This window comes from Vulpes vulpes, chromosome 7 (assembly GCF_048418805.1).
Source record: "Vulpes vulpes isolate BD-2025 chromosome 7, VulVul3, whole genome shotgun sequence".
NCBI classification, from domain to species: Eukaryota; Metazoa; Chordata; class Mammalia; order Carnivora; family Canidae; genus Vulpes; species Vulpes vulpes.
Genome location: NC_132786.1, coordinates 45,194,176 through 45,209,990, shown reverse-complemented (window position 1 = coordinate 45,209,990; position 15,815 = coordinate 45,194,176). Strand labels below are relative to the sequence as shown.

General features: G+C 40.2%; 1 protein-coding gene across 4 annotated transcripts in view; it reads right to left on the bottom strand.

Annotated features, from left to right (window-relative positions):
• Positions 1-3,704: 3,704 nt before the first annotated feature.
• SLC7A2 (solute carrier family 7 member 2) overlaps positions 3,705-15,815 on the bottom strand; it is a 67,576-nt gene continuing 55,465 nt past the window's right edge. For all 4 annotated transcript variants that reach the window (XM_072763617.1, XM_072763619.1, XM_072763620.1 and 1 more), the window contains exons 8-12: positions 15,552-15,654; positions 13,566-13,771; positions 12,406-12,572; positions 11,340-11,448; positions 3,705-8,967 (exon numbers count right to left, since the gene is read on the bottom strand). In XM_072763617.1, the coding sequence (XP_072619718.1) occupies positions 8,771-8,967; positions 11,340-11,448; positions 12,406-12,572; positions 13,566-13,771; positions 15,552-15,654 (782 nt within the window). In that variant the 3' untranslated portion in view covers positions 3,705-8,770. The remainder of the gene's footprint in view (positions 8,968-11,339; positions 11,449-12,405; positions 12,573-13,565; positions 13,772-15,551; positions 15,655-15,815) is intronic.

Here is a 15,815-nt window from a genome sequence, read left to right as displayed (position 1 = left end):
ACAATTGCTGGAATACTGGCCAATTAAAATAAGCATTTTCTTACAGGTCCAAGTCAAATACAACATGAAGCCTGGTTTCCTAAGGCATGATGAAGTTTTGTGTGCTTGTATCTGATCACCTTAATGGACCTTCTTATTAGTCCAAATAGCTTTCTACTGATTTGGGGGGGGTGGTATTTTATTTTTTTATTTTTATTTTTTTTAAATTTATGATAGAGAGAGAGAGAGAGAGAGAGAGAGAGGCAGAGACATAGGCAGAGGGAGAAGCAGGCTCCATGCACCGGGATCCCGATGTGGGATTCAATCCCTGGTCTCCAGGATCGCGCCCTGGGCCAAAGGCAGGCGCCAAACCGCTGCGCCACCCAGGGATCCCTGATTTTGGGGGTTTTTAGATAAATGATCATACTACCAGCAATACCCACTTTATTAGCTGCTGCCTGTGGGCTCCCTTCACCTCCCTTGCACAGCAGCCTTTACTGTTTGTCATCCACTGACCCCCAACATCATGAAACACAGAGTGGCTCAGGGACAGGACAAATCAGGGAGTCCAAGCCTTCTCCAAACCATTTGATCCTTCCTGATGTAGGAAGAGGAGAGGCTGGAAACACAGCAATGGCCTTTTAAAAATAGTGTCCAGGGAACCAGTGTCACCCTTGGGAGGAAATAGCATTACTTGAGGGACTGTGCATTACTGCCTGTTTTTAAAGAGCCGCAACAGCAGCCCCTAGCACTGGCTTAATAATGACAAGCTGGAGAAAAAAGATGAGCGGCAGAAGGGACAAGCAAAACTTGAGAACTGGAAGGGAGAAGTGAGTGGCATCAGGGATGGGGAATAGGCTGCTTCTGGAGACTTAGGTCTAGAGAAGGGTATTGCTTTCAGTTGTCTTTAAAAGCACAATGTGTATCCCCTGGATGCAGTGTCAGCAATCCCTTTAGGTTACCAAAGGCCAAAGTGAAAGGTCTGCACTATTACTATTTCCTTGTTTGTGAGTTACTTTGGATGTTGCATTTTCATTATAAATCTTAATAAGTTTTCTATGACTAACCTGTCCTGAAAAATCTCCCTACTCCTTTGCTCCCTCTACTCTTCTCCCCTTCTGAACCTGTATATAGCAACAGGTATTTGTTATGTAAGCTGAAGGAAAAAAAAAAAGTCCAAAATCAGGACATTTCACTCCTCAAACTGGTCTTCACTAACTAGAAATACAACCAAGATGAATATTTTTTTAAATCAAGGTTTTAGTAGGAGGTAACTTTTGTGGTTTTAAATACAGCTCTGAAAATCTAATAGAATGCCAATCATTGTTGATGCTCCTGTAGCTACTCATCAAGAGACACATGGGGGTCCCAGAAATTTGGTTTACTTAAAATAGGTGAAACAAAGACAAGTACTTTCCCAGCTCCAGGATATAGCATGCTGTAAAAATGTATTTCTTGTCTCTTGGTAACCAGAGCCTTTAAGTGGCTAGGGGGAGAGGGACAACTCTAGGCTAACATGTAAGTGACTTAAAATGCCCATTCTCTCTTTCCTTTTTCTTTTTTTAGTGGTAAACTATCAACTATCCATTTTTCCCTGCTTACTTTCTCTAAATGCTCATTTTTTAAAAAAAAGATTTTATTTCTTTATGAGAGAGAGAGGAGAGAGACAGAGACACAGACAGAGGGAGAAGCAGGCTCCATGCAGGGAGCCCGACATGGTACTCAATCCCGGGACTCCAGGACCACGCCCCGGGCCAAAGGCAGGTGCTATAACACTGAGCCACCCAGGGGTCCCCATAAATGCTCATTTTTTTTTAAAGTACCTTCTATCAGTCATTTACAACTCTGTGCCAGGTCAATGTTTCATTTCCAAGAACAATAGCATTTTAAGTCTGATTTGTACCAGGACAATGAACTCCTGAGTCCTTGCTTGAAGAAATGGCAGATATCAGTGCACAGGTGGGGGAAGATTTTAGAGACCTGGAGGTTCAGCCACTGGGGTACTCATGTTCCCCAATAGTGTAGTACTAATGGGTTAAGGGGCCCAGAGTCCAGAAACAAGCTTGCTCTCCATTAGGGAGATATGGGCCCACCTTGAGTGGTAGAGTACTCCTGGGTGGTACAGTCGGTCTTATTTTCCTCTCCATGTTGGATGCTCCAGTTTTATTTATTTATTATTTAAAGATTTATTTTAGAGAGAGCATGCATACATGCATGTGTGTTAAAGTGGAGGGAGAGGTAAAGGGAGAGAGAATCCCAAGCTAACTCTCCGCTAAGCATAGAACCCAACCAGGGCTCCATCTCACTGCCCTGAGATCATGACCAGAGCTGAAACCAAGAGTCAGATACTTAACCAACTGAGCCACCTGAATACGCTTGGTTGCTCATTTTAGCAGAGAGCAACAAGGATTCTTTATCCAGCTTTTACTAGAAAAATTCAGGTAAATCAGCATTGAATTGATCTTCTTTCTGGATAGTTTCACCCCTACTTTGACCTACTTTAAAAGACAAATTGAGATACTGTGATAATGGGTTATCTTGGTAGGTCTTTGAGATTTTCCCCCCCGAGATGTTTTATGGTATGAAATGAATCACTTCTTCCACACAGATGGGGACTTCTCAGTACAATCTCTTAGCAAGTGGGCTTTGATCCCTTCACCTGAAAAGGGAGCCTATTGGTGGCCTTCTTTAAAGAACACTAGGAGATAGGGCACGTGGGTAGCTCAATGGTTGAGTGTCTGCTATGAGCTCAGGTCATGATCCTGGGGTCCTAGAATTGAGTCCCGCATTGGGTTCCCCACAGGGAGCCTGCTTCTCTCTCTGCCTATGTCTCTGCCTCTCTGTGTCTCTCATGAATAAATAAAAAAATATTTTAAAAAAGAACATTAGGAGATGGCATTCTTATTGTCTGAGTTCCCGGCTGTACCCACAGACCAGATGCAGTTCCTCGGGCAACTAATTGCCTTCATGGGATCACATGGTACCAGGGCGGACACAGGGCATGAAAGCCTAGTAACAATGGTAACAGCCAACAATTAGATAAATTAGCTTTTAAGCTTCTGCTTGGTAAATACTTTGCTGTTTCCGCTTGGTCTTCAACGCTGGCTAAACTGGTATTACAGTTTTAATTCAACATGGTGTTCCCCCCAACTTATTAAAATCAGTGGGAATTAAGTATAGACACAAAGACATTTCAAAATAACAAACTAATTTAAGAGATTTGAAATTTTAAGTAACATTGAACCATGTCAGAAAGCTCGAACTCCTTCCTCTCAGTCAGAGGTTAAGGATGGTTGAAGTTGGTAATATTTCTTTCTTACACTATAAAGAATGTGTTAGTTGTTCATAATGGACCACCAATTATTAGAGGCTATGATTTGAAAAGGGGAACATTGAAAAAGGAGCTTCTTGCAGATAAAAGCAATGATGAAGAGATTGACAGTTGAAGGTGTGTGGTCAGGTGTGTGGGTCCTGGGATGGTATGCTTCAGGAGCAAGTGGTATTTTTTAGAATGTGCCAAGCAGATTGAGGGTATGTGAAAACACGTCTTTTATCTAATAGGACTTGGGAGTCCCCATGTAGCCCCTGGGCTGCCAGGTGAATATTCTTGATGTTATAATCATTTCAGTTTAGATTGTACCATATTTCTGAGCTTTAAAGGTTCTCAAAAGATAAATGTGAAAGGTATGCTCTGGGTATGTGTGATACATACGCATATTCTATTATTACAAGTTGTATTACAATTTATTTCAAAAGTACATGGTCACATTAGAAAGCATGCTTTACAGTGGTAAAGCAGAAATAATTTTTATTTAATTCTAAAAAATAATCCAATTTTGTGAGTAAAAGGAACTCTGATTATCATTTAAAATATTGAAATTTGAAATTATCTATCAAACAGAAAATCTTTACATTCAGACAAGTCCATTCCATCTGTTGGTTTTTTACAGACATAGAATTTCTGTAGGGTTTTGGGCCCTATCAACAGTTTCTGTTAAGTACAAAGAACACAATAGAACAACAGAACAATGTGGCTGCCTTGGTGGGCACCAAAGATGAGCCCATTAACCAGGCTGGGGCCAGAGAAACTAACCCTGTTGGCAATACAAGCTCTTTACCAGCTGAGCCTGGGACTGTGCACTTTCCACCACAAGGCTGTAAGCGCCCAGACAGGGACTGCAGTGGGCCAGACCCTATAGTACCAGTTCCAGGAAGCAACCATCCTTCCCATGAGTCATGGAGGTTCCTTATCATTTACCCTTTATGCGTCCCATAGGATATTCAAAACTGAAATTAAGGACCGCAAATTCCTAACTTTCATGTGAAGTCTTTCACTTTATATACCACCCTATCATCCCAAGACCCCACTCAACAAGGGTAGGTAGCTTTAGATGCTTACACTTTGCAGGCTGTCTGTTCCTAGAACCAGCCCAGGCTCTTGGTCATGATCCTCATGGGACGCCAGTAGTCACAGAAGGTTCTTTAAGGCCAGAGATTATGGCAGCAGCTTCAGCCATGGTGTAGAAAAGCTCAGTATATTACTCACAGCCCATAGGGTTGCCAACTGGGTTGAGCCATAAGAAAATGCATTTGAGATCAATAAGACTAAACTGTGTACATATAAACAATAATGAATGTTACAAAAACCAACAACCACAAAAACAGAGCAGGCCTCTCAAAATCTAGAAACCAGAAATCCATTTAAAATGTTTAAATATAATTACACAAAGAGAAAAAAATCTCAGCTAAACAACAAAGTCAAGCAATCTCATTTCCAAATCTACATGGCTAAAAAATGATCTGTGCTGGCATTATTTACTACCTGAACTTTGGTACTTTTTCCCTTGATATTTTAGGACATGTCAGAGAATGTAAGTAGAAAATGTACAGAGAAGGCACTAGCAAAAAAAAAAAAAAAAAAAAGAGAGAGAAAAAAAGTTAATCCCCTCTCCCCCAAATTCACGCTTATCATGTGAATTTTAATACTCCATGATGTTCACTCTAAACCTGATCCTTCCTTTAAAATTCTGTGGAAATGGTAGTTTGGGTGTTAACTAACATTGCTTGATGGAGAAATCAGGCAGAGAGCATCATGAGCAACAACATGAGGGAGAGTTGGAATCTTGGCACAACGTTATCATGTGGTTTGTAATCTCAGAATATGCCCTGATTTATGAAGAGAGAAGACTGATCTGCTCCCCCAGCGTTATCAGTACTGGAGGACAATAATTTTCCTTATTCTCCTTGCTAAGCATTCAAATTAGTTTAGAAAGTAACTCGTTATATATAGAGTCTGATTCAAAATAGGTTTAACGACTATCTGCAAATACCCAGGACTTAGCAAATATTTTGGCTAATTTTTTAAATAAAAAAAAAAAGTAAAAAAAAACCCTTTTATTCAGAAAATTAAGAGAGACTTTTGTATTTTAAAGGAAAATAATCCTGTAAGAGCTATTTTCTATTGACTATGGTTGGTAATAGAAGAGTTTTAAATATATCAATCAATGTTACTTTTTCTTCAGTGTATATATCCCAAATGATGTTTTTGGTTTTACAAAGTTTTCTTGATGTTTATCTCTGGGGGAAAATGTGAGTCAGCAATAATGTGTATTTCAGTATTTATCAAAAGTTGTGAGTTTTCTCATAAATAGGTTTTGAACTTGAATTTGTATGGCTACCTTTTTAAATGGGGGTAGGCATGGCCTTTATGTGGTTATTCACGAATCGTCTTTTCCCTTTCTTGTAAAGTATAAAATGAAGGTGCTATTATGAGAAGTTTCTCATTGAAAATATTAAGAAAGCATATTTCCTAGTGTAAGAAGGAAAAGTAACTTAAACTGTTTTTACTCAACCACAATTAAGAGAATGTATGGTATACATTTTTTTCATGTCTGGAGAGGAGTTTATATAAGTGTGATTGATTCCTAGTCAAATCTGTACAAAACATTTTGGTAATCCTAAAAAAGTAAAAGCAGTATTTTGTTCAAAAGGTTATGAATTCAGCTACAGGCACAGGGAGGTGGTAAAAGAGCTGATAGTACTGGCTTTTACTAATAAACACAGAGCAAGATAGAGATATACCAGGAAAACAATAAACAGAAAAACCCTAACACCTCCCACCCCTACTTCATGTCAGATTACAAAGCACCTGTTATAATGTACGAGAGTTTAGTGATTCCATATTAGATACATTATAAATATCTTTCTTAAAGAATCTATAGAAAATATACATATAAAATTGCTGTATATTGCAAAATAGTTTAAAACCTAACAATTTTGTATAAGCATACCTATCAATATAAAACTTTATTTTTTCTCCACATCAATTGGGTTTTTTATCCATACAAGGGTATCGTTTCCAAAGCCCATCATAAACCCAACTGATGTATACACTTTTTGAAATACACAGACATATACATATATATACATATACTCATACAGAGATATGAGCACATATTTGAGTCTTCACAGAAAAAAAGCAGTCACCGACCGACAAAGCATCTTTTCATAGATATTTGTGTTTGCAAAATGTTTTAATGTGGAAAATAAATTTTAACTAAATTTTGCTCCTAATTGAACAGAGTGGGCATAATAGTTTTAGCTGCCTATCACATCCTAAATAAATTTCTTGATTTTATTATGGTAAAAGGCTTACATATTTTTATATGAAATTCCTTATGTTCCCCGTGTTAAGGGCCTAGTCTAGATCGATTAGAGAATTAAAGGGAGTTCTCAGTGTAATACTATAACAAGGATTTATGATCTTGCCTACAGTCCTTACAAAAATATTTTACTCCTTGCGTATCCAACTCTTCCTCTCAGTGAAACATGCTTGAAAGAGAATTGTGGGCTTCAGATTTTACCATGTGCACCCTGGAAATTGTGGAATGTCAGTACTGTAGCTCTAGGTCAGGGAAGCTCCAAGATTAGCAGCCAAAACCCAGGCTTTCTATTTATTTGATATTTAATTACAATAAACTCTTGGTTAGACAAAATAATCACAACTTGCTTTTTAATGGCATCAGTAAAATAACTAATCTCTTGGAAGAGCTGTCAGAAAACAAATGTTTTCCTTGCTTTTGGATTATGCTGGTCAACTGGTGTGCCTGATAACATTCATCCTGGGAATGTGACCCATATATATGTGAGTGTTTCGCCCCTAGCCTCACCTAGTAAACCATTTAATTATTTGTAAGATAATTCATGAGAAGCAAAGCACACTGCAGGTAAAGAGTTCACTATTAGAGAACCCTATGAAGTAAAATGTAGTAATTATCTCTAATTCTTACATATAAAAACAAATCATTTACTCCTATAAAGCTTACTGTGTTTATATAGCTTTAATTCAACTAGGTTAATTTTTTTTTTTTTTAGCTTAAGGTTTTAAATAGTCTTGTATTTAACCCAGGTATCTTATTCTCCAAATATGAGGATTGGGGTATTGACAGATTTAGTGTGATCAATTAAAAATAAATGAGATAAAAAGCGCTACACAATTCATGGGATGGGGGGAGGACAATATCCTTGAAAGGTTTCCAAAAGAAATGTCAAAGGCAAATTGAAATCCAAGCCCCTAAAATTGGGGCAAATGCAATTTAATATCTGAATAGGCACTTTAAACTCAGGGAAATTTTCTGGTTTCCCCTCATTTCTTTCTCTTTGGCATGTGGTAAAGACATAATTTGCGAGCATAGCCCCTCATATCTAGGACAAGACAAAATAACAGAAACAAAGGAGTGAATTCTGTACCCGATGAGCTTTAAAAAAAAACAAAAACTGAACTGTGATTAGTTATTAAGTAAAGGAGAAAAGTGTAAATCGTTCTATCAATTGTGTGATCTGGAAGGTTCTATCGCCTTATTTTAAGTGACTTTAAAGACAAGGATGCTTGGTGTCTACTTATCCAAGCATTTGCCTGACTCTGATTTTCAAATATATCCTCATCGCTGCCACTTATACAAGCTTTCCGGCCACGAGACCACCTTCACTTTCTAGAAGAAAGGGTCCCAAGTAGATCACACATACTGCTCTGCAGCCCCTGTCTGGACTGAGGGGACTATATCATTCACAGCAGGCAGAGGCCACTTCTCCCCATAAACGACAGCCACAGAGCTGGGTGACCCAGAGCGCCGCCCCTGCCCGCTGCAGCAAGGCAGACGCAAACACTCCTGTTGGCTGGAGTTCTCGCCAACTGCCATAGTCTGTAGAAGAAAAATCTGTCTTAAACCCACTGCTGGCATTTACAAGTTATAGAAAAGGCTCATTTCTTATCCCTCCTCTTCCTCCTGACCAATGACAGACACCGGGATGGGTAATTGCGTTTTTAGTGCATTCTAATTGACATTAATGACGCCTACTAAGGAAAAGCAATGGTTGTTTCCCCAAATGCACCAGGCACATACAAAACACTTTTCTACTCAGTGATTGCTTCCATTTCAGCACGTGCAGCACAAGCCACCAATTAATGACAACACCAGACAACTCTAATGCAGTAACAGCAAGACACAAACAACTTCTCACATTCATATACTGCAACGTATACATACATACGTACACACATGCTCCTACTATTTGGGGGATATTCATCGCTGAGAAGAGAGCTTAGGAGCTTCCCCCAGATATGCAATTCGCCATCTGAGGAGGTGCTGTCCAGGTGAGTAAGTATAAGTTAGGGTGAACTATGTCTGCAGCAAAGCCACGGCAACCTAGCATGATGATGACACTCTGTCATGGTTTACTCCATGTAGGATATGTATGTTAAGACTGTGGACCAGCTCAGCTCCTACAAGTGTTAGCATTCGCTCGTCTTTTCGTGGAATATGAAAGGTAAACTGAGGTTTCTTTGGTGCTGGTCGTTTGCTTGAATGGCAGATTTTTCTTCTGTTGCTGCATTGATGTTGTCTGGGAAAGTCTCTTCATCATCGTCTTCCTCTCGCGGATTACCCTCCAGGCTGTGTCTAATGCCGTAGGCGAAGTAGATCAGGAAACCTTTTAGGGGGGAAAAAATAAAACAAAAAAGAAAAAATACAAAGAAGAAAACAAACTTCAATGTTTTAAGTATGTCAGAAAATGACTGTTTGAATATGGAAACTTTAATATAGAACTGAATGGTTTTTTGTTTTTGTTTTTTGCCTTCTCTTTCGGGGCTATTTCAGAACAGAATGCAAGCACAGGATACATCCACAGAAGGTTCCTGGTGGACAGTTTCCCGGCTTAATGTGCTTCTGCATTTTTAACACCCAATCTTTATGGAATTTATGTTTCTCTCAGTGAAATGTTTTTCAGACTTTCAACTTTATGTTGAAAAAAATTGTACTTATTTTCTCAAAACTCAACACTACACTGTAAACAAAAGGATATGGGGATTAAAATCTCAAATTACACCCCAAACACAAGTGGTGGGTTGTCAGAATCACAGTCATATACTTTGGAAAATATACTCTGTGTAAATGAACGGGACATGGGTATGCTTTATGCGTCACCATTACCAGGAGAGGCTAAATAATGATGTACAGAGTAACTGGTTATTACCGGCCATGCTGATTGGGATTCAGAAGGAAAGGTTTTACATATCCCTACCAGGTAGTTTACTACTTACATGTAGGCATTTTGCTCTGTTTTAGTTTTACGTTTAAAAATTGGTTGAGAGTTTTTGGTTGATGTGAAATGCACTATGATTTTCCCATCTGAAATAACAGGAAGTGTAGTTATTAGGGATAATTCTATTGCCTTTCCTGTCCTCAAAGGTTTAAAGACCCAGCCCTAAGAAGGTAAATGAGTAGGGAAAAATTAGACAGGGAGACAAACCGTGAGAGAATTCTAACTCTGGAAAACAAGCAAAGGGTTGTGGAAGAGGAGGGAGGTGGGAGGATGGGTAACTGAGTGATGGGCACTAAGGAGGGCACTTGATGGGATGAGCACTGGGTGTTATATGTTGGGAACTGAATTTAAATTAAAAAAAAAAAAGACCCAGCCCTCTCTGCCCTCAAATAAAGGTACTACCATCACTATTTTACAAAGAAACAGGCACAAAAACAGGGAGGTAACTTGGCCTGGGCCGCAAAGTGAATAAATGGCAGAGGTGGATTCAAACAGAGTCTGGCTCCCTAGTTCATGCTCTTAACCAAGATCAAGTACATTAAACCATGGTGGGCTATGTTTGGGAAAGAAGCAGGGGTTCACAGAAAGGCAGGAAGCATGCTGAAGTTCTCTGCCACATTCAAAAGAGAATCTTCTGGGCTCAGAGGAGGGGAGTGAGTTCGACAGTCCTGTGCCCTGCGGTTTTTGGGCTTGCCTCCCTGGGATCATATGGGCAGGACTCCAAAGGAATGGCTGTATGGTTACATCCATCCCTGAGGGTGTGGCTGACTGGCAAGTGACTCCTGTTAGGATCCTGGCCCTGAAGCAACAGAGCCACCTACCAGAAGTGGTCACAGTGACAGAAAAAACAAACTAGGGTAACCTATGTGGAATGACCACCTATGACCAAGGCACCAGCTCCCCAATTCCCTTGTACAAGGTAAGGTCTCCCACATATGGGCAGAACTCTGATGTGGTTATAGGGAGATGAGCAAAACTGACAAGTTAAATCTCCCATCAACTCAAGTGGATCAGTGGCTTAAAACTGAAATTGAATTAATTTCCAGCAAAAGCAAACAATTACATATACAGGAGTGAATCAGGCTCATTCCTGCTGAGCCAATGAGGGGACGGTCAAAAAGCATACTCTTCAACTCCTCAGGAGACCCAAATCAATGCAGATTTAGCTCTTGCTTCTCACTGCTTTACCTTACACACATTTCTGTTCACATTTTTAACACATGTGCTCAGTGCTCTAGTTAGAACAAATGTAAACTCATTTTTTAACTCAATTTTCACATAGGAAAGGAATCATAATAAAAATGTAGTAAAGATATAAATAAACTCACTCCTGTTGTTTAATACTAAATCCCAAGGTTCAAATAATAAAGAATTTAGATAACAAAAGAAATTTCATGCTATTAGCTCAATCCAAATGTCTTCAGAAATCTACTGGTACCCTGGAAAGAACTGGGTTTGGAATCAGAGCCTTGCATTGCCATACACAACTTTGATCCCTTAGCTTTGGGGGCTTTTTCTCACCTATTAAGTTGGAGAAAATAAATCTACAGGGCTACTGGGAGAATTCAATAAAAAGAAAAAAATGTATCTAAGAACACCCAGAGAAGTAAGCACTCAGGTGATCTGAAATTTGGGAAATGAAGAAACCGACAGGAAACCTTTATTTCTAAGAAGGGGGAGGGGATATATCTCTAATCATAGAGCACGAAACTGGAAAGACAGAACCATGGTTCAGAGAGCTAAAACATTAAAGGACCTACCGAGTGCCATCCAAATGCTAAACCTGATCCAAGTGTCTGCGCTCAACTGGACCATCAAGTAGATGTTCACCAGGATGCTGAAGGCTGGCAAAAATGGCAGGAATGGAACCTAAGGGGGGAAAATATCTTCTTAAATAGACTCACATTTGCAAAGCACATTCCCCAACTCTTTCAACATGGTAACAACTAATTTGACATATATACTTTCACACAGTATCAGGAAGCTTATAGTCTTACAAAAAGGACAACCTGAAGAAAAATCTTTCTTGTAAAGTATATACTAAAGGGCATGTCATATTTTATATGAGGTAAGTGTGGCCGGAAGCCAACAAGGGATTCCTTCAGCCTGCTGACATCGGCATCATCACCAGCATGCAATTGGAATCACGGTTTGGTTTAGTTTAGGGTTTACTGGTTTAATTCAGATGTCAACAGGCATGCCCCTGGACGTCTGGATACACATGCCATCTGCAGAGGATCCTTCCAGGAAGCTCTCTTAGTTCAAATCTGACAGGATAATTATAGCAGAAGGGCTTTGGGTGAGAATAATCTTCCTGAGAGAGTACTGAATTTCTAAAGGAAAATATTCTTTTTTTTTTAAAGATTTTATTTATTTATTCATGAGAGACAGAGAGAGAGAGAGAGAGAGAGAGGCAGAGACACAGACAGAGGAGAAGCAGGCTCCATGCAGGGAGCCTGAGGCAGGACTCGATCCCAGGACCCTAGGATCATGTCCTGGGCCGAAGGCAGGTGCCAAACCTCTGAGCCACCCAGGGATCCCCTAAAAGAAAATATTCTACTTATTCTTTGATATTATAGGTTACCTGACAAGACATTTGTTTACTATTATGTATAATAACATGATGGGAGCATATTCAAATTTTTGAAAAGCCCTGTATAGAGAATTCTTGTGACAATAAGGACGTCTCAAAGAACTGTGACACTCTGGTTCTGTACTGGTTAACTTCACCAGAAGTGTCTTTTTTTGTTCTTCTTTTTTTCTTAAACAGCTTAAAAACTAACACACAAGATAATATTGAAGATTTCTAATGTTTGTGATACATACCATGAAGGCTACTTTTTGCTGATTCTGGGGCTGCCTCCAGATGGTGAGCACAACAGCAATGCAGAGAACAAGAAACAGGACAAGAAGAGCAAGGCTCCATGCTTCCAGCCGGGCAATAGCTTGGACTCCGTAAGTGGTCAGGATACTCAGGCCCAACACAAGAAATGCTGCAAAGGTGATATGTGTATAGCACAAAATCAGCAGACGCATTTCACTCAGATTCCCCCTGGTTCAAACAGCCTATGTTGAGAAGATATCAAGTTCTTTCCACAGCTTCTTTGCCAAATACTAAGATTCTTCATTTTCATTACAGGAAGAAATGGCTGATTCCACAGATGTAAGAACCATCGCTTGCTTACTCACAACTATCTCCTCCTCCCCTCTTGGCACTACCAAGCCCAAGTGTCATCTGGGTCCACCTTTGCTACATCCTCAGACTATATCACATGGATTGATGTCATACTATCAGGGGTAGAGATTTTCTTTTTTTCAAATGGGAAATGGCAAGTCTGTCCATTTTCTGCTGTTGGCTAATGCAAACAAGTATTAAATGATCTGTGTCTTTTTCCCTCTTTCAGAAGGTGACATCACCCCTGCCCCATTTCTGACCATCACACCTGCATTCGGGGGTCCCTCCTCTGAGAAGCCTGTACTTCCCTTAGCTTGCCACCAATAATCCTGTTTCTCAAAGCCCAAGGAGAGCAAGGACCATCTTTCTTGCTATCCCAAGGGCCCAGCAGAGTTCTTGGCACGTTGAGGGTACTCAGTAAATGTTGCTAAAAATATGACTGATTGTGTAACTGTAGGTGAGCAAACAAGATGTTCTGTATTGCCTCCCAGTTTCATTACTGGCAGGTGTTCTTGGCCGGATGCTTGCACACAGGAGGAGCACCCTACCAGACACTGAAAGGCACCAGTTTTGTAGAGCTGCCACTCACACCTCAGGGATTTCTTCCCTTCTTCTTCAATACATGACCAATTTATCCTGCTAATATAGGATCTCAGCTATTAGTGACCTGTTAGGTAGAGATTTGGGGGCTCATGATAGTGGCAAATATATTTTAAGGCAAGATAAGACCGTTTGCCTTCTTTCACATCACACCTGCTCCACCTATGCACACCTCGGGCCTTCTCTAATGGACAAAGCGCAAAGGACTTACCAAGAAATCCTACCAGAAAGCTCACAAGAGAAGATGACTGCTGTGTAGGCAGAGCTGAGGGACTGAAGAGGATCCGCAGGCTGAAGCCCTGTCCTTCCAGCATGGTGACCTGGGACTCGCTCTTCGAGGTGGCACTGGCACATGATCCCAGAGCTTCTTTTTCAGGACAGCACTTGGGCTGCTCGTAAGATAAGCCAGGCTGGTACCTATCCCCAAACAGATGTCTGTGTCTTTATTCTCAAACAGACACTTGGCCCAAATCAAGCAAACGCTGAAAACTCTAAGTGAGACACCTGCCGGGTCCCCTCTTGTGCAGTAAATTGACACTTCTCATGACTCTATGACTCCAGCCCCAGAACTCCCTCTACAGCAACCATCAGTTTCCTCTACAGTCATTTAGTTACAGAGTTACATATTAGATTGCAGAAGAGAGTTACATTTTCACTTGAGGCAACTGTGGCTACAGGAGGATTATCCCCAAAATATATCTGTCAGAAAATGGCACAGAAACTCTGGTTATGCATCAGCTACAGGATGACACTCAGGCTTCAGGCTGGCATTCAGCTAGCTGTCCCTGGCTATCTAACTCTGGCCTCATGTCCCTCAGCCTTCCTTTCTGTCCTCCAGTTTAACCCAGACTAACTGCATCTTCCACTCCGCCACCTCCCAACCTCACGCATGCCATGTCCCCTCATCAATCTATCCTCTTCTCCAACCTGTGCCGGGATTTCCCTGCTTCACCCCCTAGGATCTGCCCCAGTCCCCTCAATGTGGTCTCTTTCCCACTGAGCAGCTTTTTTTTTTAAAGATTTTATTTATTCATGAGAGACACAGAGAGAGAGGCAGAGACACAGGCAGAGGGAGAAGCAGGCTCCCGGCGGGGAGCCCATTGAGGGATAATCCTCACAACCTGAGCTGAAGGTGGATGCTCAACCACTGAGCCACCCAGGCATCCTGAGCAGTCTTTACTTAAATTGAAAAGTAACATTTGTCCTTAGTCTAAAGAAGAAATATGCTCACTGAGAAAAAAATACACAAAATATAACAGAAGAAAATCAAAACCACCCACAATACTACAACCCAGTGTTAATCACTGCCAGCATTTTGGTATAATTTCAGCCAGGCATAAGTGTATATATGTGTGTGTGTGTGTGTGTATATATATATATACATATATATATACACACATATATATATATATATGCAAAATGACTTCTTCACATAAATTTATGTTACAATTTAAATAAATTCAGATGCTACATGCAGCTTTGCTGAATTGGATACATTTCTCCATATAATTAAGTACAATTAAGAAAAAGAATCTACTGAATAAATGTACCCTTATTTAACTATTCTGCTAGTGATATTCAGGTTAGCTCAATTTTTTCACTATTGTAAATTACCTTTCATAAACAGCCTTTATATATATATATATATATATGTGTGTGTGTGTGTGTGTGTGTGCCTCACTGAATAAAATCTTTATTATAAAATCTCAGCAGTTGAAATATTGGGACAAAAACTATAATATTTTTAAGTGTTTTTATACACTATAAGAACTTGCCGTTCATATAGAATTTTTTAAGATTTATTTATTTATTCATCAGAGACAGAGAGAGAGAGAGAGAGAGAGAGGCAGAGACATAGGCAGAAGCAGGCTCCATGCAGAGAACCCAATGTGGGACTCGATCTTGGGACTCCAGGATCATGCCTTGAGCTGAAGAAAGACGCTTAACTGCTGAGCCACCCAGGTGTCTCCCCACCCTTTTTTTAACCATTCATATAGATTAAGCCACCTTATTACTAATTATCAATTGAATTTAATTCTTTGCTAAGGACTAAGTACATTTATTATATTTTATACTGAGGTTTTTCTGTCCATGGCCTCTTACTTCTGTGAGACTGCTAGCTTCTTGAAAGCAAGGATTTTCTTTTTTCCCTGGGCCCGACATGACACACACCCTTGAGAACAACGAGGACACTCACCTGAGGATGAGAACACATGCAGCAACCAGAGAGTAGGCCAGAAGAGTGCCAATGGACATCATGTCCACGAGTGCCTTCAGGTCAAAGAGGAATGCCATGACAGCTATTGGGAAAAGAACAGAATGATAAAGAAACATGGCCTATGATAAAACTCCATACAGCTGACAACTTTCCAGTCAGAGACAGCAGGCATTTTATGGTTCCTGGACCAGTGATATGTCAAACAAAACTATAGAACATTTATTTCTCACAGTTAGAAAGATG